At 45.1% G+C, this 27,261-nt stretch overlaps 1 protein-coding gene across 13 annotated transcripts in view; it reads left to right on the top strand.

Moving 5' to 3' along the window:
• Positions 1 to 27,261, top strand: part of LOC117261996 (pleckstrin homology domain-containing family A member 7-like) — a 206,565-nt gene that overhangs the window by 142,241 nt on the left and 37,063 nt on the right. For 9 of the 13 annotated variants that reach the window (XR_013491559.1, XM_078167541.1, XM_078167542.1 and 6 more), the window contains 4 exons: positions 1,415 to 1,487; positions 4,376 to 4,476; positions 24,799 to 24,980; positions 26,655 to 27,203. Coding sequence is in view for 12 of the 13 variants with exons in the window: in XM_078167541.1 (XP_078023667.1) it covers positions 1,415 to 1,487; positions 4,376 to 4,476; positions 24,799 to 24,980; positions 26,655 to 27,203 (905 nt within the window). In the remaining variant the exon portion in view is untranslated. Of the gene's footprint in view, positions 1 to 1,414; positions 1,488 to 4,375; positions 4,477 to 6,998; positions 7,018 to 24,798; positions 24,981 to 26,654; positions 27,204 to 27,261 lie in introns of those variants that run through there. The other 4 variants (XM_078167543.1, XM_078167552.1, XM_078167546.1 and 1 more) reach the window with 2 other exon arrangements.

Consider the following 27,261-nt stretch of genomic DNA (forward strand, 5'->3'; position numbering starts at 1 on the left):
AGAGCAGACAGCAGAGGGGACAGTAGAGGGTACAATAGAGCGGACAGCAGAGAGGACAGTAGAGGGGAAAGCAGAGGGTACAGCAGAGGGGACAGTAGAGCGGACAGCAGAGGTGACAGTAGAGGGTGCAGCAGAGCGGACAGTAGAGGGTACAGCAGAGGGGAAAGCAGAGGGTACAGCAGAGGGGACAGTAGAGTGGACAGCAGAGGTGACAGCAGAGGGTACAGTAGGGGAGAAAGCAGAGGGGACAGTAGAGGGTACAATAGAGCGGACAGCAGAGGGGACAGTAGAGGGTACAGCAGAGGGGACAGCAGAGGGTACAGCAGAGGGGACAGTAGAGCGGACAGCAGAGTGGACAGCAGAGGTGACAGTAGAGGGTACAGTAGAGGGGAAAGCAGAGGGGACAGTAGAGGGTACAATAGAGCGGACAGCAGAGGGGACAGTAGAGGGTACAGCAGAGGGGACAGCAGAGGGGACAGTAGAGCGGACAGCAGAGTGGACAGCAGAGGGGACAGTAGAGCGGACAGCAGAGTGGACAGTAGAGGGTACAGTAGAGGGGAAAGCAGAGGGGACAGTAGAGGGTACAATAGAGCGGACAGCAGAGGGGACAGTAGAGGGTACAGCAGAGGGGACAGCAGAGGGGACAGTAGAGCGGACAGCAGAGTGGACAGCAGAGGGGACAGTAGAGGGTACAGTAGAGCGGACAGCAGAGGTGACAATAGAGGGTACAATAGAGCGGACAGCAGAGGGGAAAGCAGAGGGTACAGCAGAGGGGACAGTAGAGCGGACAGCAGAGGCGACAGTAGAGCGGACAGCAGAGGCGACAGTAGAGGGTACAGTACAGGGGACAACAGAGCAGACAGCAGAGGGAACAGTAGAGGGTACAGCAGAGGGGACAGTAGAGGGTACAGCAGAGGGGACAGCAGAGGGGACAGTAGAGCGGACAGCAGAGTGGACAGCAGAGGGGACAGTAGAGGGGAGAGCAAAGGGTGCAGCAGAGGGGACTGTAGAGGGACAGTAGGGGGGACAGCAGAGGGGACAGTAGAGGGGACTGTAGAGGGACAGTAGGGGGGACTGTAGAGGGACAGTAGGGGAGACAGCAGATGGTACAGCAGAGGGGACAGTAGAGGGGACTGTAGAGGGACAGTAGGGGAGACTGTAGAGGGACAGTAGGGGAGACAGTAAAGCAGGGACATCAAGTGTTTGAACGAGGACACATGATTGTCTCTACTCACCTTTAATACTGCTCTTTCTGTCCTCTGTCCATGTCTCTGACTGTCCCTTCATCTTCTCATTAACCCCCATCCTTCTATATTTAAGCAACCTGTCCACTCTGTCCTCCAGTCTGAGTGTCTCTCTGTCTCAACATTCATCTCTTCATCACTGACACTGTCTATCCTCTGTGTCTCTGCAGGACAGCTCTGGGATGCGTCTCTGGAAGAGGAAGTGGTTCGTCCTGGCTGATTTCTGTCTGTTTTATTACAAAGGTGAGTGTCTTCTGTGAGACGTCCACTGGACCTGAGACATGTGGACACATTTCACTCTGAACTCCCTGCTGTGTCTCTGTGTCTTCACGTCCCACAAAACAACACCTGAGGTCAGCAGGTTGATGACCTCTGACCGGAGTTTCTTTAAAAAGTCTTAAATCTAAAGTTAGCTGTAGAAACCATGAGGTCAGTTAACACAAGAGTTTGAAGACACCACAGTGGACGTGCTTCTCTGTCCTGTTCTCTGAGGACTGAATCTAATTACTGGGGAAATCTGCAGATTAATCAATGATGAAAATGATTGTTTCAAATCAAATATGAAAAATACAAATGATTAATTATTAAACCCTCAGTTCAAATCAGAGAGATCCTCTAACAGAGAAACAAATACTGTGAGGAGACAAAGACATCCCTGTGTTTTGTGGACACTCTGTAACATGTCCCTCTGTGGTCTGTTCAGAGATGGAGTAAGACAAAGTGAGATGGAGTGAGACAGTGAGACAAAGTGAGATGGAGTGAGACAGTGAGATGGAGTGAGGTTGAGTGAGAGTGAGATGGGGTGAGACAGTGAGACTGAGTGGGACAGTGAGAAGGAGTGAGACAAAGTGAGGCAGAGTGAGACAGTAAGATGTAATGAGGGTGGAGTGAGACAGGGTAAGGCAGGGTAAAACGGAGTTATGTGGAGTGAGACAGAGTGAGGTGGAGTGAGATACAATGAGACAGAGTGTGGCAGTGAGACAGAGTGATGTGGAGTGAGACAGTGAGACTGAGTAAGATGAAGTGAGACAGAGTGAGCTGGAGTGAGACAGTGACATGGAGTGAGACAGTGAGACGGAGTGAAACAGAGTGAGGTGGAGTGAGACAGTGAGACGGAGTGAGACAGAGTGAGGTGGAGTGAGACAGTGAGATGGAGTGAGGTGGAGTGAGGCAGTGAGACAGAGTGAGGTGGAGTGAGACAGTGAGACAGAGTTAGACGGAGTGAGACAGAGTGAGGTGGAGTGAGACAGTGAGATGGAGTGAGGTGGAGTGAGGCAGTGAGACAGAGTGAGGTGGAGTGAGACAGTGAGACAGAGTGAGACAGAGTGAGGTGGAGTGAGACAGTGAGATGGAGTGAGGTGGAGTGAGGCAGTGAGACAGAGTGAGGTGGAGTGAGACAGTGAGACAGAGTGAGGTGGAGTGAAGCAGTGAGATGGAGTGATGCAGCAGATAACCCTTCTCACCATTCAGAGAATGTGTCCTCCAAATATCCTTCAATTATTTTTAACTAAGAACTCCTTTGATCCACAGAGAGGCCTTAGACACACACACTGAGACAAACTGAGACACACTCACACACACACACACAAACATACTCACCCTCATGTGCACAGGTGTCCATGCACTCATATAATTTGATGATGTCCCAGTGTGATGTCCCAGTGTGATGTCTCAGTGTGATGTCTCAGTGTGATGTCCCGGTGTGATGTCCCGGTGTGATGTCTCGGTGTGATGTCACGGTGTGATGTCCCGGTGTGATGTCTCAGTGTGATGTCACAGTGTGATGTATCAGTGTGATGTCTCAGTGTGATGTCTCGGTGTGATGTCCCGGTGTGATGTCCCAGTGTGATGTCTCAGTGTGATGTCACAGTGTGATGTCTCAGTGTGATGTATCAGTGTGATGTCTCAGTGTGATGTATCAGTGTGATGTCCCAGTGTGATGTCTCAGTGTGATGTCTCAGTGTGATGTCCCGGTGTGATGTCCCAGTGTGATGTATCAGTGTGATGTCCCGGTGTGATGTCTCAGTGTGATGTCACAGTGTGATGTATCAGTGTGATGTCTCAGTGTGATGTCTCGGTGTGATGTCCCGGTGTGATGTCCCAGTGTGATGTCTCAGTGTGATGTCTCAGTGTGATGTCACAGTGTGATGTCTCAGTGTGATGTATCAGTGTGATGTCTCAGTGTGATGTATCAGTGTGATGTCCCAGTGTGATGTCTCAGTGTGATGTCTCAGTGTGATGTCCCGGTGTGATGTCCCAGTGTGATGTATCAGTGTGATGTCCCAGTGTGATGTCTCAGTGTGATGTATCAGTGTGATGTCCCAGTGTGATGTCTCAGTGTGATGTCTCAGTGTGATGTCCCGGTGTGATGTCCCAGTGTGATGTCTCGGTGTGATGTCACAGTGTGATGTATCAGTGTGATGTCTCAGTGTGATGTATCAGTGTGATGTCCCAGTGTGATGTCTCAGTGTGATGTCTCAGTGTGATGTCCCGGTGTGATGTCCCAGTGTGATGTTTCCTTGTCCACAGGAGGACAGACACTCTGCAGACACACATGTGTGAAGTCATGAGGACACAGTCAGGTCTCTTCTATCTCTGTGAGGACCAGCTGATGTTTTCTGTTTGTACCAGTCATCTGTTCTCTGAGAGGCTATTGGCCAGTTCAGGTCAAAGGTCAAAGGTTAAAGACTGCGTGATGTCACTGACGGTCCTCACAGATAAAGGAGTGAGTGAGTGAGTGAGTGAGTGTGTCTGTGTGTGTGTGTGACACAGGAACGTGGACGGGCTGCCAGCTTTAGCTCACTGACACAGAGACACCAGAGAGCAGTCATTTACTGTTTGGCACAGCACAATGGTGTGAATGACGCCACATGACTGTGTGTGTGTGTGTGTGTGTGTGTGTGTGTGATGGCATCAGTGGGTGATGAGTGATATTTAATCTGAGTCTGTTTTCTTTCCTTCATATTTCTGTCTCGTTCCTTTTCTCACCTTCCTCACCCTCATTATCCCTCTGTCCCTCCCGCTGTCTCCCCCCTCTGTCCCTCCCCCTGTCTCCCCCTTCTGTCCCTCCCTCTGTCTCCCCCCTCTGTCCCTCCCACCATATGTCTGTCTGTCTGTCTGTCTGTCTGCAGACAGCAGAGAGGAGTCGGTCCTCGGCAGTATTCCTTTGCCCAGCTATGTCATTTCAGCCGTGGGACCAGAGGACCACATCAGCCGAAAGTTTGCCTTCAAGGTACGTCTGTCTCCGTCCTACATCTGGTGTGTGTGTGTGTGTGTGTGTGTGTGTGGGGTGGGGTGTATTTCTGTTCTTGGATTCAAAACAAAACACAGAGTGATTCTTTGTGAAATGAAGATGCAGCACAGAGATGATCGACACTAACTCATCACCTGATTCGACCAAACACAGAGGTGTAAATGTAGAGCAGGGATATTAAATCGTCATGTGGACTGTGATATAAAAATTTTCTTTAAAGCTCATCTGCAGCGAGAACGTTTGTACCGACTGTGACGAAGGGACGGAGACATACACAGATTATTTTCTGAGAGGAATCAATGTAAAGAATGTGTGTTGTCGGCACACTTGAGACATGATGTGAGACTGTTGAACATGATCGATGACTCAAGGACGTTTCAGGCTGAATTTATTCCTTCAGAAGATGCCAGAAAATATTTGAGATACTAAGTTTTTGTTCCTACTGTCGGCTCGTATGATGAAGTCGAATATCTGCGGACACTTGTTCTGAGAGTTTCCTTCAGCTGGTTTATATCGTCGATAACAGGGACCTTCATTAGAAATAATTCACCTTCCTCTCCGACTGAAATACGACCAGAACACCTGTGGCTCTGTGTGTTGACCAGCAGGTTTGATGACACGCCACATGGTTCCCTCTGGGCCTCACTGTGGAACATCAATCAATCAATCAATCAATTTTATTTATAAAGCCCAATATCACAAATCACAATTTGCCTCACAGGGCTTTACAGCATACGACATCCCTCTGTCCTTATGACCCTCACAGCTGATCAGGAAAAACTCCCCAAAAAAAACCCTTAAACAGGGAAAAAAACAGTAGAAACCTCAGGAAGAGCAACTGAGGAGGGATCCCTCTTCCAGGACGGACAGACGTGCAATAGATGTCGTACAGAACAGATCAGCATAATAAATTAACAGTAATCCGTATGACACAATGAGACAGAGAGAGAGAGAGAGAGAGAGACAGAGAGAGAGAGAGAGAGAGAGAGAGACAGAGAAAGAAAGACAGGTAATAACAGTAGCTTACCTAACAGCAGTAACATACCTGATCAGTTATAGAAGTGCACAGTGTTGAACAGACGTCTCTGTTAGAGCAGCAGAGACAACGTCACAGAAATAAACTGATCATTATTATTTTTATCACCTTTCATTGAAAATGTTTCATCCTTTATAAACTGTGACCTGATTAATGAGGTCATCATGTCAGAACTACAGAAATATCTGTGACAGTCAATAACACACATCCTCCTACAGTGGTGACCCGGCCCACCCTCAGCCCACCCTCAGCCCACCCTCAGCCCACCCGCCCTCAGTCCTGGATTCAGTGGGACCTGGACTCAGTGGGTCCTGGACTCAGTGGCACCTGGACTCAGTGGGACCTGGACTCAGTGGGTCCTGGATTCAGTGGGTCCTGGACTCAGTGGCACCTGGACTCAGTGGGTCCTGGACTCAGTGGGACCTGGACTCAGTGGGTCCTGGACTCAGTGGGTCCTGGATTCAGTGGGTCCTGGACTAGGAGGAAGGGAACATGGGCAGAGTTGTGGGGATTAAAACGTTCTTGGATCTGGTTCCCACTGCGACCAGTGTTTGGCTCTGCCCCTCACCAGCGAGCTGAGTCCAGCTGTAAACTCTGCTCAGACTGCAGTGTGATGGATGACATCACAGGAAGTGCTGCTTGATGTTGGAGAAGAGTTTGTTCTCAGATGTGGTCCATAACTTTCTTAATCCAGATCACAGACTACGATTATATGCCGTTAATGTTCCACAGTGAAGCAGATATGACAACAGTGTGAATCTGATATGCGTCATGTAAACAGCAACACCTTCTGTTCTGATCGTCTGAATTAACCCTTTATGAGATCAAGTGTTTCCTGATATGACGTCATGTTGATGTCAGATGTTGATGTGGTCTGTGTTTCAGTACAAGTCTTGTTTGCAGCGCATTCATGAGACGTATCTCAGTTTTTACTGCAGTTTGTGGCACGCGTCCTGTCGTCTGTTTACGATCAGCTGTGTATGTTGTCATGGAGACGTTGTAAACAAACCAACAGTTTTTCAGGCCGGTGTAGAGACGCATGTCTGATCAGAAGGAAACACAGCTGCTGTTCAACATGATGAGAAACCTGGAGATCAATAAGTGAAACCTACAGGACGTCACCTGTCCTGCTGCAGTGAAACACCACTCTGACAAAAAACACAAACTTCCATTAAACCCATCAAAGAACCAAGCCTGACACCAGTAGGACCAGTTACCCACAGAGTGAGTCTGATGGGGTGTGTGTGTGTGTGTGTGTGTGTGTGTGTGTTATATGATGGATGTGGTGATGTGTGAATGCTGCGGTCATTCACCACCAACACGTACACGTCACACGACGCCACAAATGAAACCTCCAAGCCTTGGCCCCACCCCCCCGATTTACCCAGTCCTCTTCCCTCTCTTCTTCCCATTGGCTGGCTGCCCGACTGGGACCTCCCTCTGTCCCTGTGAGCGTCGCCCAGTGACAGCCCGCCCATCAATAGGTACTTCCTGTCTCTCTGTGCCACATGTGAACCTGACACACGTTAATATGCTGTTGGTGTGTGGTGGGTACGTGTATGATGGAATATACAGCTGATGATGTCACAGTGTGTATATTCCTCTGATGGGTCTGATGCATGTTCTGAGCGTGGCGTGGCCATCATGTGTTTCTCTGTGTGTCACGCCGTCCTGGTTATGGCAGTATGAACCTTTGTGTTTGGCTGATGTGGTGTGGGGCTTATCGTTCATCTATGTGCTGCTCTGGTTGTCTGCTCCATCTGTCACATCTCCTGTCCCAGCATGCACTGCTCTGATGGCGAGGAGACAACTTCACTCTGTTATTGGAGCTCACGTCACCTCACGACACCTCTTACACACACAAGGAGCAGAAACATGTCTGACTGAACATGGAGGCTGTGTCTCAGAGGAACTGTTTCACTCTGCGTCTCTTCCTGACACGATCCTTCTTAACACACAAAGAACCTCTGAATGTTTCTCTGAGAACTGGCAGGAATTGAACCAACACACCCACAGGCAGTGGTCCATGTTGTATTTAGTTCCTTCAGTTGAACGTCTAGGAGCATGAGCGTTATCAGCTGCTCAGTCTTATCTGGACCAGCACAATGAGTCTGTATATAGCGCCCTGACAAAGTGTGTGTGTGTGTGTGTGTGTTTGTCCACGGGGAGGAGGACTGCCACTATTGTGGCCTCTCTGAGTGGTGAGAGATATTGTTCAGATTGTTGGAGAGAGGAGAGGCTGAAGGGGAGAAGGAAAGGAAGGAAGGAAGTGATTAAGGCTGTTACACAACGACAGGAAGTGATATGAGGAGGAGAGGAAGGACGGCTGGTGAAACAGAGGACAGAGATATGCAGAGAGGGACTGTACATATTTTCTGTTAAACAATAAAGTGGAGAAAACAAATAATGAGGACCCCCCCACACAGTCACAGAGCCACAGCACAAAGAGAAGAAGAGGCTGAACGCTGGATGGATTCAGTGTGGAGGTGTTCAGGTCGCACTCTCACCGCTGAATGAGACACTCAGCATTCCTGATAAACACCGCCGCAGTCTCTCACACGGCGCTATTTTAAGCCACTGACCACTGTTGCTGCTGGGTGTGTGTGTGCACGTGTGTGTGTCGACAGGGCTTTTAAATGTGTGTGTGTTCTGCTGGAGGTCACATGGGCTGTGACATCATTGTTTCTGGCTCTGTGGATGTATTAACAGACCTGGACACAGCGTTGGCAGTGAAGCTCCTTTAAATCCTATGAACGTTGCTCATGAACCTAAATCGCATGACCACATGATCATCATCAGGCCCACAGAGCAGGTGCACTACAGACTTCCACCAGCTGAGCAGTGAACTTCCTGTTAAGCGCTTCGCTGACGTGAATGGGAATAAGATGATTTAATGTTTGTGGCTCTGACATGTAACAGATGTTGTCGGACTGACAGGATCAAATCCTGACACGGTGAAACATGTCATCATCTCCTCTGATTCACAGACGTCTCTTTGATAAGTCAGTGGTAAAAAGTCTTTCAGGTGACGGACTGGAAACTGCAGTGCGACTGTTTGGCCACCATAAAATTTGGCGTCAAAGCCTGACGAGCTTACTGGGGGCGTGGTCTTTGCTCCAAACACACCAGGAGACAGATAAATAAAACTCTGTGTACATTCATGACTCAGAAACAGAAACGTGCAGATGCTTTGTTTTGGTCACATTTATGAAGATTCTGTTTTATTAACCTGAGTCACTGTGGTGCACGGGCACAAGCCTCATCTCCACCCCACACAGGTCACCATGAATAATGTAGATGAGCCCTGAAACATGCGTTAGCATATCGATATGTGTGCCTTTAAACCTTCATCAGACCTGTCAGTGAGAAATATAGTGACGAATGAGTGATTTTACCTCTGTGTCACATGGAGAACGTTCTCCAACAGTCCAGAGCAGCCGTCAGTACACACAGCTGTAGATAACTGCAGCATCCTCAACACTAATTCATCACATTTCTACAAACCATCATGGCGGTAAAATCTCAGTCATCAGCATTATTAACATCAGAAGGACGATCAGTGATTCCTTCATGTTCAAACTGAGTTTACAGAGAGCTCCACAGGATCAAATGAAACCATCACATACAGACAGGTCAATTAAAATCATGCTGACATTTATCATAAATCATCCCAGATTAAATTTATTGATTGACAGTTCACAGAAAACAAACAACCTCAAAACAATATTTAATCTCCTCATGATCTGATTCAGTTATCTAAGCTGACACTGTGTGTACACCTGCTCTGAAGAACTCTGAAGTAAAGTACAGTAAACTACAGTACAGTAAAGTACAGTGAAGTAAACTACAGTACAGTAAACTACAGTAAAGTGAAGTACAGTAAACTACAGTAGTACAGTAAACTACAGTAAAGTAAACTGCAGTAAGGTACAGCAGTACAGTAAACTACAGTAAACTACAGTAAAGAACAGTAAAATAAACTACAGTAAAGAACAGTAAAGTAAACCTCAGTACAGTAAATTACAGTAAAGTAAACCTCAGTACAGTAAAGTAAACTACAGTAAAGTACAATAATGTAAACTACAGTAAAGTACAGTACAGTAAAGTACAGTACAGTAAAGTACAGTAAAGTACAGTACAGTAAACTACAGTAAAGTACAATAATGTAAACTACAGTAAAGTACAGTACAGTAAACTACAGTAAAGTACAGTAATGTAAACTACAGTAAAGGCAGTGGAAACTTCAACTGATGTTGATTTAATTTCAGGGTGTTAATATAGGTTTTGCTTCTGGCCCTGCCCATAGTCACCAGACTCCTCTGACAGAAACATTTTACCTCTCAGGAGTCACTGTCAGAGATGAAGACGTGTTTCCATGACAGGAAACAGGAAACAGAGAAACTTGTTAGCAAACACTGATCTGAATTTAAAATTTCTCTCATTTGAGATTAATTTGAGAGAAACGAGAAGATCACACCTCAGGCAAGCTGCAGTGTATGAAAAGGTAGTTTTAAATTTCAAGGGAACAAAATTTGTTTGGCTGCCTCTGGTACTGTGAGAGTGTGTAGCTCTCACTGGATTAAAAAGGTCAGCAAGGTAGGGAGGTGCATTTTTAAAAGCTATTTTGTGGGCAATGCTCATTTTAATCTGCACCACCCTTTTTTCCACATTTAAGAAATTTATCGTTTTGAAATGGACTGAATCCAAATGAGTGCGGGGATGCAGCTTCAAAACAACTCTAATTAACTTGTTTTGAGCAGTCTGCAGTTTGTTTTTAAGAGACTGTGCAGTGCCACTCTACCAGAAGGTGGCAGCATAGTCAAAATGGCATAGTGCTAATGCTCCAGCCAAGGTTTTTAAAGTTGCTGAATCCAGTATATTTGCATTTCTTGCCAGAAATTTTGTTCTGTTGGTAATCTTATTGTGTGCTTTCATGGCCATATCATCTCCTGACAAAATATTATCTATAACACATCCAAGGTAGTAAACTTTTGTTTTTGCCGTAATTACTGACTGCCTAAATTTTACCTCTAAATTGGGTGAAATTCTCAATTTGGGTCTAGTTCCGAAGAGAATGGACTCAGTCTTTCCAAGGTGAAGAGAAAGCCTATTTTCGGAGAGCCACCCCGCTACTTTTTGAATCTCGGCGCTTAGTGTATCTTCTACAGTTGCTTTATTCTTATGAGATACCAGCAATGCCGCATCGTCCGCATATAAAAATAAATCATATGCACATGCCGAGTTCAGATCATTAATGTATGCTAAAAACAACAGTGGACCCAAAACACTCCCTTGTGGGACACCACGTCATAGCCTTTGGGATGGATAACGTTCCATTTATGTCTACCCTCGGGTGTCTGTCAGTAAGGTAGGAAACTACCCACTTCAAAGCACTGTCACTAAAACCAAGAGCTCTTAATTTGTAATTTAACCCTATGGGACCGAACGACGCATAGTGCGTCCAAATTCACACCTGTTCTTCTCTATTGATTTTCTCTGCGAGCGTGCGTCACAGCGAGAAGCCACGCATATCACATGAAACAGCAGAATTGTACCTTTCTGACAAGGCCAAGCACTTGTCGGTAGTCCAATGTTTTCACAGCGAAAAAAATGATAAAGTTACACTAAAATTATGTATAACAGAGCTTTCATACAGCTCTGCACACACAATACTCTTGGATGGATTACTCTGGAATGCAGGCTCGCACAGAAATGACACGCATGTCACATGAAAGCGCAGGAGCAGAGCTTTCCAATGATACCACACACATCATTGTGCTGTCATCCCATCACGCTATAAATACAGATCAATTGTCTACAAAATAAAAACCTGACGAATTTCTTTACAATCCATTATACAGATCTTGTTATCAGTCACTTCCTATAGTGAGGAATATCATATCTTACCACGTCTTAGGCTTGGTGTGTTTCTCCCTGTCTAGCCACATTTGTTTTTTTTCATTGATATAAAAATTAATATAAAATACAGGCACATAGAAGGACATGTAATGATGGCAAATCTGGTTAGCCCAGATTGCCCTGAAAAAAACAAGATATAGCATGTGTATGTAGCCTTTATAATGACTGTGATATGAGCTTAAAAGTAAAGGCAGTAAAAATACCCCAAAAACGCCTAGGGCCCATAGGGTTAAAATGCCATGATCGACTGTGTCGAACACCTTCTGCAGGTCAAGCATAACCATTCCACAAAGTTTTCCTTGATCAATTCCTTTTCTAAATTTATCAGTCAAAAACAACAGGCAGGACTCAGTTGAGTGTAGTTTTCTAAAGCCTGACTGGAACTGATAAAATATCTTATTTTTATGTAGGTACTCTTCGATCTGTTCATGTATGATTTTTTCCACAATTTTGGACACTACACATAGGATACAGTAGCAATCAAAATTATTCAACCCCCATTGCATATTAGGCTTATTGGCAAAATGTACAATTTTTCAGCTGTTTGCAATAAACAAAGTAGACAAGAACAGTTGAAATAGTTTAATAAAACTAATATTACCATGGGTTTTATCCAAATTCAACGCAAAATGCTACTTTTAATCACTACTGCAGTCTCAAAATTATTCAACCCCCTGTCTCAAGCACACCTGATGCAACTAATCAAAATTATTCAACCCCCTGTTTCAAGTACACCTGGTGCAACTAATCAAGGGCTTCATTAGTTCAGGTGTGCTTGAGATAGAACACATAAATACCTCAACTGGCTAGGGGTTTGTTGAGAGTGACGTTTGATTGCATGTTAGAAATATGGCTAAGTCAAAAGAATTGTCCAAAAAGTTCAGAGAAGAAATCATTGCCTTGCACAAACAAGGAAAAGGATACAAAAAGACAGAAAAAGCTCTGAATGTTCCTAGAGATACAGTTGGAAGCATAGTTCGCAAGTTCAAAGTTAAAGGAACAGTGGCTACACTACCTGGACGTGGCAGAAAGAGGAAACTATCAGCGGCTGCCACCAGATTCCTGAGGAGGCAACTGGTCAAAAACCCTCGAGTGACTGCAAAACACCTGCAGCAAGACTTGGTGGCAGCAGGCACTGAGGTTTCAGTTTGCACAATAAGGCGCATACTAAACACTGAAGGGCTCCATGCCCAGACTCCAAGACGTACACCACTACTGACCCAAAAGCACAAGAAAAGTCGGCTCCATTATGCTCAAAACCATATAAATAAGCCACAGAAGTTTTGGAATTCTGTTCTGTGAAGCGATGAAACAAAACTGGAACTTAGTAGTAGTAGACACAGCGAGATTATTAGATACTCGCCACTCCGCTTATTTTTGGCTTCAACAGGTCTTTTTCTGTGGGTCGGCAGCATCCACGCGTGGGTGATTAAAGTCTCATATATGGCATTTTTCCCAAAACCGAAATGTTTTCCACTAGTAGTGTTATGCTCGAACATGGTATTAGTTATGGCCAAACTGCGACCTGCACAGAAGTCCGTTTTTGAAGATTGTTGTAAACGGTGTAATTTACAGGATGTTTGCTGTTATTATATTATTTATGTTCAATAAAAGAGAAAAATAGTTTGTTCGTTATCTGTTGTCACCTCAATCTGTTTAAAATCAGAACCAGAACGGCTTTGCTGGTTTTTCTCAGAGTCCCGTCTCCATTGGCAAGTGACCATGGCAATGGCAAAGCCGCTCTGGCCAGGGAACTGGAGAAGCAGGTCTTACCAGCGAGGCCATCCCTGAGCTGTCTGCTACAATCATCGATGGGATGAGTCTGGTTCAGAAGATGAAGGGCAATCAGCAGACCTTCTCTTAACTTGCAGACTCGGTCCTGAATCAAATCCTACATGAAGGAGCCAGAGGATTGATGTGGTCTTCGATGTACAGTACAGGCCAAAAGTTTGGACACACCTTCTCATTCAATGCGTTTTCTTTATTTTCATGACTATTTACATTGTAGATTCTCACTGAAGGCATCAAAACTATGAATGAACACATGTGGAGTTATGTACTTAACAAAAAAAGGTGAAATAACTGAAAACATGTTTTATATTCTAGTTTCTTCAAAATAGCCACCCTTTGCTCTGATTACTGCTTTGCACACTCTTGGCATTCTCTCCATGAGCTTCAAGAGGTAGTCACCTGAAATGGTTTTCCAACAGTCTTGAAGGAGTTCCCAGAGGTGTTTAGCACTTGTTGGCCCCTTTGCCTTCACTCTGCGGTCCAGCTCACCCCAAATCATCTGGATTGGGTTCAGGTCCGGTGACTGTGGAGGCCAGGTCATCTGCCGCAGCACTCCATCACTCTCCTTCTTGGTCAAATAGCCCTTACACAGCCTGGAGGTGTGTTTGGGGTCATTGTCCTGTTGAAAAATAAATGATCGTCCAACTAAACGCAAACCGGATGGGATGGCATGTCGCTGCAGGATGCTGTGGTAGCCATGCTGGTTCAGTGTGCCTTCAATTTTGAATAAATCCCCAACAGTGTCACCAGCAAAACACCCCCACACCATCACACCTCCTCCTCCATGCTTCACAGTGGGAACCAGGCATGTGGAATCCATCCGTTCACCTTTTCTGCGTCTCACAAAGACACGGCGGTTGGAACCAAAGATCTCAAATTTGGACTCATCAGACCAAAGCACAGATTTCCACTGGTCTAATGTCCATTCCTTGTGTTTCTTGGCCCAAACAAATCTCTTCTGCTTGTTGCCTCTCCTTAGCAGTGGTTTCCTAGCAGCTATTTGACCATGAAGGCCTGATTGGCGCAGTCTCCTCTTAACAGTTGTTCTAGAGATGGGTCTGCTGCTAGAACTCTGTGCGGCATTCATCTGGTCTCTGATCTGAGCTGCTGTTAACTTGCGATTTCTGAGGCTGGTGACTCGGATGAACTTATCCTCAGAAGCAGAGGTGACTCTTGGTCTTCCTTTCCTGGGTCGGTCCTCATGTGTGCCAGTTTCCTTGTAGCGCTTGATGGTTTTTGCGACTCCACTTGGGGACACATTTAAAGTTTTTGCAATTTTCCGGACTGACTGACCTTCATTTCTTAAAGTAATGATGGCCACTGGTTTTTCTTTAGTTAGCTGATTGGTTCTTGCCATAATATGAATTTTAACAGTTGTCCAATAGGGCTGTCGGCTGTGTATTAACCTGACTTCTGCACAACACAACTGATGGTCCCAACCCCATTGATAAAGCAAGAAATTCCACTAATTAACCCTGATAAGGCACACCTGTGAAGTGGAAACCATTTCAGGTGACTACCTCTTGAAGCTCATGGAGAGAATGCCAAGAGTGTGCAAAGCAGTAATCAGAGCAAAGGGTGGCTATTTTGAAGAAACTAGAATATAAAACATGTTTTCAGTTATTTCACCTTTTTTTGTTAAGTACATAACTCCACATGTGTTCATTCATAGTTTTGATGCCTTCAGTGAGAATCTACAATGTAAATAGTCATGAAAATAAAGAAAACGCATTGAATGAGAAGGTGTGTCCAAACTTTTGGCCTGTACTGTATATCAGGAGGAATCAATTAAGAATGCAGAGAGAGGGAATCGGGGGTGCACCACAGGAATACAGTTCTGAAACATTGCACCAGGTCACCAGATTCAGCAATGGAGAAGGTTTCTCGGGAGCTCAGCCAACAAGACAAACCTCATAAAGTTCTTGGTGGCTGAGTTGAAGACACCCAAGCTGAGACACAAGCTGAATGACAAGCAGCTGTACATCGCCAGTGAGGAAAGCTTGCACATCACCAAGGATCAGTGGGAAGAGGTTGAGGGCCTGTAGTCAAACCAAGAGGAGGCTGACACAAGAATCATTTTGTATGCAGCCCATGCTGCAATGGAAGGCTACAGTGCTGTTGTAGTAGCAGCTGATGACACTGCTGTGCTGGTGCTCTGCCTGGCATTCTCTGCTGATTTCTCCTGTTCCTTATTCCAGAGATGTGGAACAAAGAACCAGGTTAGGTATCTTGATATCACCAAGCTACGTCAGGGGCTGGGAGACGGTGTCTGTAATGCTCTGGGTGGCATGCATGCATTCACTCCGATGCAATACTGTGATTGCCTTCACAGGCTGTGGTAAGCACCGAGCCTTGAAGCTTATCACAAGATCAGAGCATTTCCAAGAAGTGTTCCTTGAGCTGGGGCAGTCCTGGGAAGTATCCCCTGACCTGTTCAAGAGGCTGCAAACATTCACACTAGCTTGAATTATACACATTATATTATTACATTATAATAGGCGTGCCTGGCCTGACCTGACATAGTTATTTCATATGGACAGTGTGTAAATGATAGACTGCTGTTACACACAGTCAAACAGCTGCTCACACAGCAGCGCAGCACGACACTGTACACACACTCAGTTGGAGCAGAGCCTGTGTTGCATTCAGGCGTTGTCACTTAAATGACAAATTCCAGTACGTGAATAGACAATTGCACAACACAACAGCATGTCAGGTGGGCCGAACCCAAGCAAAACTGTGCTCAATTTTTCATTTGTTATCATAGTTTGTTACGGAGTCCGTGATTTCCCCGTGTCTCTTTGAGGTCTTGTTGTATGGCGTGACACTTACAAATATTCGCATAATTGTGCTTTGTTGTTGTTGTTTTATGAGGCTCTGGCGGCTTTCAATTGTCTCTTTGTCTCTAACATTACTTGGCTTGGCTTTTTCTTGCATGCATTCTTCGTACTTTCCTCTGTGCTGTCTCGAGTGTTGACATAGATTGGTCGTGTTGCCACGGGATGTGGCGTCTTTACCTCGTGAAGTTTTACACAGCACGTCTTTCTGTTTAACGTCGCCATACCTGAACTCAAAGTATCATCATATGACAGACGTTGGGTTTTTTTCCCACCACCAACTCAGTCTGTTTTTGGTCGTGCTCAATCATGCTCTTCTACAGCAGCTATGTTGGTCATTGCTGCACGCCGGGTGGTCACCTCAATTTCAATCAGTCAATCAATTTTATTTATAAAGCCCAATATCACAAATCACAATTTGCCTCACAGGGCTTTACAGCATACGGCATCCCTCCCGTCTTATGACCCTCACAGCTGATCAGAAAAAACTCCCCAAAAACCCTTTAACAGGGAAAAAAAAACAGTAGAAACCTCAGGAAGAGCAACTGAGGAGGGATCCCTCTTCCAGGACGGACAGACGTGCAATAGATGTCGTACAGAACAGATCAGCATAATAAATTAACAGTAATCTGTATGACACAATGAGACAGAAAGAGAGACAGAGAGAGAGAGAGAGAGAGATGCAGGTAATGACAGTAGCTTACAACAACATTAATGAAAGTAATAATATTATAGTTATAGTTCTGGCTACTGTGGTACAATATGTTGAAAGTATGTATTAATATCTGGCAGTATACATCAATCAATCAATCAATCAATTTTATTTATAAAGCCCAATATCACAAATCACAATTTGCCTCACAGGGCTTTACAGCATACGACATCCCTCTGTCCTTATGACCCTCACAGCTGATCAGGAAAAACTCCCCAAAAAAAAACCCTTTAACGGGGAAAAAAAAACGGTACATGTGTGACAATAGTCATATGTGTATAATAACAGTAGAAGTATGACTAATGACTAATGATGTCAGCAGCAGCAGGAGGCATCTGGCAGGACCACGGCAGCAGCACAACCACACACGTCACGCTGTCCAGGCACCGCTGTGATATGAGTTAATCTGAGAGACAGTGGAGCACAAAGGCTCCGGAGAAGAAGCCGAGTTAGTGACATCCAGAATGGCCGAGTTAGCAAGATGCAGTAATAGCATACGAGAGAGAGAGAGAAGGAGAGAAGGTGCCCGGTGTATTATAGGGGAGTCCTCCGGCAGACTAGGCCTAAGTCAGCCTAACTAGGGGCTGGTACAGGGCAAGCCTGAGCCAGCCCTAACTAGCTTATAAGCTTATAAGCCTAACTAATAAGCTTTATCAAAGAGGAAAGTCTTAAGTCTAGTCTTAAATGTGGAGACGGTGTCTGCCTCCCGGACCGTAACAGGAAGATGATTCCACAGGAGAGGAGCCTGATAGCTGAAGGCTCTGGCTCCTGATCTACTTTTGGAGACTTTAGGGACCACGAGTAACCCTGCGTTCTCAGAGAGCAGTGTTCTGGTGGGATAATATGGCACTATGAGCTCACTAAGATATCTAAGGATCTTTGACATAAAGGGAAGATTAGATATTGGTCTATAGTTGGCTAACACCTCTGGATCCAGGGTGGGCTTTTTTAGTAGAGGTTTAATTACAGCTACCTTAAAAGACTGTGGTACATAGCCTGTTAATAGGGATATATTGATCATATCTAATATATGAGTGTTAACTAAAGGAAAGACCTCCTTAAGTAGCCTAGTTGGGATGGGGTCTAAGAGACACGTTGATGATTTAGATGAAGAAATCACTGCTGTCAATTCTTGAAGAGAAATTGGGGAGAAGCAATCTAAATATATATTAGGTCTTACAGCTGTGTTTGAGGTTAGATAGGTACTATCTGAGGACAGGAGGTCATGAATTTTGCCTCTAATAGTTAGAATTTTGTCATTAAAAAAGCTCATAAAATCATTACTGCTAAGGGCTTAAGGAATACAAGGCTCAATAGAGCTTTGACTCTCAGTCAGCCTGGCTACAGTGCTGAAAAGAAACCTGGGGTTGTTCGTATTGTCTTCTATTAATGCTGAGTAATAGTTTGCTCTGGCATTGCGGAGGCCCCTCTTATATGTTTTGAGACTGTCTGCCCAGATTAAACGAGATTCTTCCAGTTTGGTCAATCGCCAATTCCTTTCAAATTTTCGCGATATTTGTTTTAACTTACGGGTTTGAGAGTTATACCAAGGAGCAAACTTTCTTTGCTTTTTTAACTTTTTTTTTTTTTTTTTTTTGACCATACGTTTTTTTTTTTTTTGACCATACGTGCTGCACACACCAGGATAGCTTGTGGGCATAATGTTGACAAACTCTGCACACTGTAGGAGAGGCAGTCACGTTCACAGACACACACGTTAACATTTATTTACATTAAATCGCAAATTGCAGCCTTTTATGCAGTTATGTAATCACACAGCCTGACATTGCGATTGCGATTAGATTAATCGTGCAGCACTATCACAGATACAGACCTGACTGACTCAGAAACTGATGACTGATCTTGAGTCAGGCCTTGAAATAATCTAAATACTGTACTAGTGTGGTCCACATTTTTTGACATAACGATCATAGTCTATTTTTTTCTAGTTCTTTGTTCAAATGATTGCTTCAAAAGTAAAAAGTGTTCATTTGTTTCATGAGTATGTTATCATTTTCCTTAAATTCAGAAACATCAATCTTGCAGGTGAATCATATGGTTATTATTACCATAGGCACAGGGATCTTGATATAAATAAACCTTTCATGTTTTATGGACATTCCGCCTGAAACACCATATACACATAAAAATGATTATATCTCCAGAACTATAAGGGCTACATCCATAAACCTGGTACGTGGTGAAAGATAAGACTTTTGAGACTTCAAATCTGGTGTCTAAAAGAAGGTAAATATCACCTAATTACTCTGGTGTGAATAGATACAGAACAGAAAAATTAAAATGTAATTTCCACCTATGCAGAATTTAAAAAAAGAAGGTTGTAGCAGCCTCATATTTTATCTGGGTAGCCATTAATACCATTTTTCAGTTCTTCAGTATCTTAAGAATGTATTAAATTGATTGAGACAGCCTGAGTAGTCAACAAGTAGTTAAAGGGTCAGTGTGTAATATTTGGCATGGTTTATTGTCAATCTGAATCTGAATCTGAATATTCTATCCATTAATATGTTTATATAAGTGTATAATCGCTATAAAATAAAATTCGTTTGGTTTTCGTAGCCTTATAATTATGCTTATATATATATATATATATATATATATATATATATATATATATATATATATATATATTTATAGCAAGGGCCTTGCTTTAGAGAGGTCGCCATCTTGCGCCACCATGTATGTACGGCAGACTGAGCGGACAATCCAGCCAGCCAGAGAACGCGTTTCGGGTGTATAAATAAACCAACGAAGACAGCGGAAGGAAGGAAGAAGGAGGAAGAAACAGCAGAGAGTGTTAGTAGTTCGTCGATAGAGAGTAGTGAAAAGTTTTTTTTAGTTATAAAGTTTGCAAATGGACCACACTTACCACGCAACAGGAGAGAATGAACCCGAACCGTCATCTGCGAGGAAAAGAAGACGCAACTTCACTCCTTGTGATGCACTCTCTGCGGCGCTTTTCCTCCTGATGATATATCTCCCCAACGATGGCAGCAGTAGCACCGAATCCCATTCTGTGCATTCAGCCTCTCTTCTGACCCGCTCAGCATCAAACACATGGAGTTCCTCATCTGTGTGCTCCGGCTCAAACAGGTATGGCTCTGGGTCTGTGTCCGCTACAAGAAACTCTTCAAAATCGCATTCAAAGTCGTCCATTGCAGCTACTATAGTCCGGAGATATCGCTAGGCTAAATAAACAGCTGAGCTCTGTTTACCGGCTATGCTGTCAGTCAGTGTGCGGGCTGGAGATTGGTGGAGCAGAGAGGGGAGGGGGTACCCACTCTGCATGGTAAACGAGTATGTGTGTAAAGTTATGAAGTGTGTGTGTTACGCCAGAAGAGTCAGAGTTTGGGACGGAGTCTTTTACCCCCTGGAGTGTTACCGGAGTTTTTGGAGTGCTCAAATAAACGGGCCTTTTCCCCGAACGCTCCTCTGGTCTCCTGCTCGTGAGTGATTCATTACAATATGTAATATGGCTTAGATTTCTAAATAGACATTCACCTCGTTGCTAGATAGACCTACTCCTGAAAAACTCGTGCGCAAGGCTTTTTGTCCCTACGAGGCCACCGTCATTTACCCGACGGGAGGGGTGAGCGGGTGAGCCCTGCAATCTAGAATTTGACCACTGATGTCACTGTTTTCAACCCATTTTACACACTGGTCCTTTAACAAACACCATAGCACCAAATATGCACCATACACAGTCAATGGGTTTCCACAATAGGGGTCCATATATTCAGTGCATGATAACCATCACTAAGCTACCAGTCTGCAATGGCTATCATGTCAATAAATAATGTAGACATATATAGGACAAAGAAAATAGCAGCAAGAATTTGCCCATCTTTTCTATTATGATCGGTGGTCTGGCTCATGGACTATCTGTCTTATTTATCTAAGGAAATTGTTTTTATGGTATTAAGATTAAAAACAAAGATTGAAAATGCAGACATTAAGAAATGTGAATATTCAGAATGGTGTGAAATCATAACACAAGTTTATATATTGTATTTTATTACATTTCAGTGTAACTAAACACTATTATAATGTATTCCAGGACCTTAGATTCTTTTTGGACTGGAAGAATTAAAATTGCTGACTTTTTAGTGGTTCTGACGGAGTTGACACAAGCCAAGCTCTAAAGTGAAACATGTTTATTTTTTTTAAAAAAGTCCTTTTATTTAGAACCTGTTCCTTTACACAGTTAAATAGTTCAGACTTTTCTCTACAGACATTATTCCAATAAATACAGTGTGCATTTAAAAAAAAAAAGATTTTTAAAACCTGTTTGTGAGTTATTATTAATAATTATTTAATATAGCCAATATGATACTTTAATTGGAGATGTATTACAAGATCAGGCCAAGGCTTAAGTCCCAACAGATGGTGCGGCCGTGTAAAACATAGCAGTGGTGCCTCGATCACAACACATAGTATTCCCTCTTTTACATCATCATCAGTAGATTCCCTACCATTATTTACTACCTAACATGTGTAATGGCAGCCTTTTAAAAGCACTAAATAAAAAATATTTAGATTACCTTGAGATGATGAAGAGGACATGATGATCCTCTGCTCCCCTCCTCACAGCATCCACAGAAGCATCATCAGAGAGGTTATTAAAATGTGGACGAATCACGTGAGCGGAGCGATCGGCTCCCAGATGTTTAAATATGAACCAGGATCAGCATCAACTACGAGTGAAGGAAGGATGGTTGGTCGTTTTATTTCTAGAGCAGCAGCAGCAGGCTGCAGTGAGATAAGCTGAGTTTGTTTCAGCAGCCAGACAGCAGCACTGTCAGAGGACGGCTGACAGGTTTCAGGCTGTAGGGAAACCTGGAAGGGACAAAGCAGCGTTAATGTTCATGTGGGCTGGAGCTTACCCAGACTTTACAGCAGCAGAGATACGACAGCCTGCATCATTCATCAGGTCACTCAGTGTGTATGTGAGGTGTTTCCTGTGTGTCTGACGCTGCAGACAGGAACTGCTGAGGAATCACGTCCCATCTGATCACAGTATGAACTGCACATCCATCACCGTCTGGTTTGTATCTGTCACCAAACTGGACAGGAACAGACTGAAAAGGACAATCAGGTGTGCAGAGAGGATTATTGGGACTGATCTTCCCTCCATCCAGGACCTGTACAGGTCAAGGGTCAGGAAACGGGCAGGAAAACCACCCATCACAAGACGGCCTCTTCCCCCAGGTTGTCGCTCTGATGAACTCCTAACAGTCACAGAGTGGCAGGACAACAACACTACGTCCTCGTACATTGTATATATTTTTCTATCTGATGTAGTTTTTTGTATATTGTAAATTCTGTATGTTCCACTTCTTGCCTAAATTTGACTACTTATGTCAATTCTGGTACATTGAGAGCAAGTCTACCAGAGTCAGATTCCTCCTGTGTGCACACATACTAGGAGATTAAACATGATTCTGATTCTGATGAAGCAAATAAAGATGTGACAGTGAGACGAGTGTCAAGACACAGCAGGACAGTCAGAGAGACCAACATCTCTGCTGATGGTCAGGTCCTCAGTGGACAGACATGCAGCCAGAGACATACTGTTTTCATTTTCCTGAGGCTGGTAAGCCTGTGTCTCTGCTCCGTCTTCCCACACACACAGAATCATCTCTTGAATATAAAAACTTCTGGTTTTCTGATAAATGTAGGAAGGAGGAGGAGGAGAGCTCCGCCCCTTCACATGGTGACAGGGAGGAAATGTGTTGTCACATTTTGTCTTATATGTTTGCAGCGACTCGAAGAATAAAACACGTCGGACTCGTCGCTGCTGGCGGGCTGTTTTCCCGTCCTGTAACAGGAAGCCTATCGACCACCGCTCACAGTTGCCGTCTGTCTCAGCTCAGCTTCCTGTTCCACCCGTACACACTGACCTCTGCTGGTGTGAGCTGTGAACTACATAAATACATCCTCAGTACAGCACCTCAATTACAGAATATTGATTGATGTTTGATCAGCACTGCTTCGTGAAACAGTTTGACCTCAGTTCATCAGCAGTGACTGACGGGTGCGTCCTTGGCTCTGATTGGCTGTTGATGTTCAGATGTGTTGGATTCTTGCAGATGACATCAGAGCAGGCCGAGGAATATATTTATGTCTTCACAGATTATCTGTGTCGTGTGCTGCTGGAGGATTTAATGACAAACTGAAGTCAGACATTGATCCAGACGATGTTTCACTCTGAGCTTCAGAGACGTTTAAAATAAAATCAGTGATGAAATCATGATTCACAGTCTGACGTTAAACATTAATAAAAAGATCAGATCATGTGTCAGTGACGACAGTGAAACACAGACTCCAGTTTATATGATCAAACCTGTCAGGTCACTGAGTGTCGTCTGTCATCATATGAAACGTATGAAATGCTCAGTCTGATTCTTCAGATCTTCTGCAGCACACTACGTCTTCACATCTGGCTCTGATGATGTAACGGAGCTCCTGAATGTCGCAGTGCCGTGTGACATCACTGACTAACAGTCTGAGGTGTGAACGTGTTCGTCATCAGCTCAGCACTTAAATCTCAGAGGACAGTCACCCCAACACTGTCTGTGTCACACGTTCATTTTACACCTCATCTTTACAGAGCTGCTTCTCAGATTCACTCGGAGTGATGTCACTTCCTGTTTTTACCTAATGATCCTCTGCTGAGAAACAAAGCGAGCATCAATGTAAAAATATGATGAAGTTACTGTGACCTCTGACCTGTCATGTGTCCTCAGTAGGTCTGTGAGCTGTCAAAATCAGATCAGGTTTGTGAGGATACTCTGACGTCCTCTCTGACGCTCTCATTTCCTCATCTATCTCTCCTCTCATTGGTCGACAGCTGTGGCTTCGTTGGTCGTTACCTGACTAGTCTCTGTGTGGTTTCCTTCGTTGGCTGTCTGTTTGGCCTGATGTTGTTTCTCTTGTTGGACAGCATGTCTCCTCCTCATCTCTCTGACCTCAGCTGAAGCTGGTGAGACGGCATCTCTGTCTCTCTGACCTCAGCTGAAGCTGGTTGGACGGCGTCTCTGTCCCTCTGACCTCAGCTGAAGCTGGTGGGACGGCGTCTCTGTCCCTCTGACCTCAGCTGAAGCTGGTGGGACAGCGTCTCTGTCTCTCTGACCTCAGCTGAAGCTGGTGGGACAGCGTCTCTGTCTCTCTGACCTCAGCTGAACCTGGAAGGCGTCTCTGTCCCTCTGACCTCAGCTGAAGCTGGTGGGATGGCGTCTCTTTCCTTCTGACCTCAGCTGAAGCTGGTGGGACAGCGTCTCTGTCCCTCTGACCTCAGCTGAACCTGGAAGGCGTCTCTGTCTCTCTGACCTCAGCTGAAGCTGGTTGGACGGCGTCTCTGTCCCTCTGACCTCAGCTGAAGCTGGTGGGATGGCGTCTCTTTCCTTCTGACCTCAGCTGAAGCTGGACGGTGTCTCTGTCCCTCTGACCTCAGCTGAAGCTGGAAGGCGTCTCTGTCTCTCTGACCTCAGCTGAAGCTGGTGGGACGGCGTCTCTGTCCCTCTGACCTCAGCTGAACCTGGAAGGCGTCTCTGTCTCTCTGACCTCAGCTGAAGCTGGTTGGACGGCGTCTCTGTCCCTCTGACCTCAGCTAAAGCTGGTGGGATGGCGTCTCTGTCCCTCTGACCTCAGCTGAAGCTGGTGGGATGGCGTCTCTGTCCCTCTGACCTCAGCTGAAGCTGGTGGGACAGCGTCTCTGTCTCTCTGACCTCAGCTGAAGCTGGACGGTGTCTCTGTCCCTCTGACCTCAGCTAAAGCTGGTGGGATGGCGTCTCTGTCCCTCTGACCTCAGCTGAAGCTGGTGGGACAGCGTCTCTGTCTCTCTGACCTCAGCTGAAGCTGGACGGTGTCTCTGTCCCTCTGACCTCAGCTGAAGCTGGTGGGACAGCGTCTCTTTCCTTCTGACCTCAGCTGAAGCTGGACGGTGTCTCTGTCCCTCTGACCCGTCCTCCTCTCTCTTCCTATAGGCTAGCCACACTGGTATGCGCTCGTACATTTACAAGCAGAGCTCTGTGATTGGCTCGCAGGCGGAGCACAGCGGGATGAGGACGTATTACTTCAGTGCCGACACCCAGGAGGACATGAACACCTGGCTGAGGGCCATGAACCAGGCCACACTGATGGAGAACCACACACACACGCTCATCAGGTACAGCTACACACACACACACACACACACACACACAGAAGTCAGGAGGTCCTGCAGGAGGATGACGTTCAGTCACTAAATAAACAGACTGAACAAACTCAACGTTCCTCCAGAGGTCGTCTCTTCTTCTGTTCCTACTGTCAAACACTGACCTGTCAGCTGAACACCGTGAGCTCCCCCTGCTGTCTGACAGCTGTAACTTATAAATCAGAACTTCTGTCCTCTGAGAGTTTTTATATTAAGATATAACGTTGATTAAAGTAGCTCATTAGGATCACACAGCTGTTGACCTGACTGAACACACACACTCTCTATCTTTAAATGATTGTCCTCTGTCAGTCTGTGTTTGGTACCAGACATGTTGTACGGTACTGTAGAGGTTTTGAACGACCCCTGATCAGCTGATAGTGATCATCCCTGAAAACCAGTTTTAATGTAAACAGTCCTGAGCTGACATACTAATGGACTGTGTTTTATTATCTGGCTGCTGAAACCACAGCTGGGTGCTGTCTTAAAAAACTACGAATACCAACATCAATACCAATACCAGTACCAGTACCAATACCAGTACCAATACCAATACCAGTACCGATACCAGTACCAGTACCAATATCAACACCAGTACCAGTACCAGTACCAATACCAGTACCAGTACCAATACCAGTACCAATACCAGTACCAATACCAGTACCAGTACCTGAACCTCTGACGACAGCAGAAATCCCGTGCAGGATTTCTGGACATTTGTCAGCTCTGCTGCCCAGTTTAAAACATTTGTTAGAAAAGTAATCAAACCATAATCAAATGTAATAAGTTACATTACTTTGCTGAAGTACTTGAAACAGTTGAATTATTTATTTCATTTTTAATAACTATAATGTGCTGCATTTACAAAGTAATATTTCCAACACTGAACCTCAAACAACCTCAAATGCCAACAGATCCAAACTTTAAAGTCAGACTGACGGAGACAAACTAATCATTTATATTGAATATCTTCAGATCCCAGCTGTCGACGCCTGAGGCTGTTTAATTCATCTCCTAAATATAAACTGTGGTGTGAGATTGAACTTCAGAGACCTGACAGGATTTTTTTTACACAGTTTAACACCTGGCTGTGGTCTCAGGGTTCCTCTCCTCGTCTGTCCTGTGTTTTTAGCTTTGTTCTTAAAGTTAGTGTTGATTTTAAAAGTTTGTCTTTTATGTGACGTTCATAGAGTTTAAATTCAGTTCAGCAGAGCAAAGACAGAGACCTCTGAGATGGATGAAGGACACATCCATGTGATATCAAGGCAGTGATCAAATGAAACAGAACTGGTGCTTATCGAGTTAAAATCACTGAAATCCTTCGAGAGGTTTGAAGAAGAAGAATCATCTGTCAGCTGGAGTTAATTATCCTCCTGTTCTCCTGTGTAACACTGAGTTTTTTACAAATATTCAAGGAGTTGGCGTCAGACAGGAGAATAACCAGAATCACTTTACTCTCTGTTTCCTCCCTGATGCTTCTGTTAATGTTTCCTCCTCCAGCTCTCAGGTGTGTCTGATTATTCATCTCCTCACCACTGTCTGCCGCCACTCTGCCGTCACTCTCAGGAATCAAACTCTCACAGTGTTAGAGACAAACTCACACACAGTATAAACAATGACAGACTGTGTCATGTCTTCTCTCCACAGACCATCTGATAAGTTGGAGACATTCAACATGTTGCAGCAGCAGGCCGTCCCTCAGTCCAACCACATCAATCACCACAAGACCTCCGACTGCAACGCCATGAAGCCCATCATCCACGAGGTCCTCCTGGAGCCCATCCACCACGACACAGACGAACGCTGCAGCTTCCACAAAGACTCTCCTGCCACCGCCACGCTGGAGCGCCCTATAGGCAGTACCACCCTGGAAATGGACACACACACGTCCCTCCCCTCCAACCCTGCATCCTCCGCCCTCCCGCAGTTAGACCACGTGTCGGCCTCAGCGCCCGTATCCAGGGTACCCTCCCGGGCGCCATCACGAGCTGCCTCCACTCTCCCCTCCAGCGTCTGTACAAGGAATGGCCTCACGTCCACGCCCAGCCCCATCCTTGAGCCCAATGGCATTGCAGCAGGGACGTACCAGAGGGCGCCGGCCCCACCCCCTGCTGACACACACAAACAGGTGCACAGGAGAAGCGCTCTGGAGCAGGTGGAGCAGTGGGTCAAAGTGCAGAAGACGGAGCACAAAGGGTACGTCACTGTCACATGTCTGATATCCAAATACAAAGTCCTATCAGATTACTGACAT

The sequence above is a fragment of the Epinephelus lanceolatus genome, chromosome 5, assembly GCF_041903045.1.
Source record: "Epinephelus lanceolatus isolate andai-2023 chromosome 5, ASM4190304v1, whole genome shotgun sequence".
Classification (NCBI taxonomy): domain Eukaryota; kingdom Metazoa; phylum Chordata; class Actinopteri; order Perciformes; family Serranidae; genus Epinephelus; species Epinephelus lanceolatus.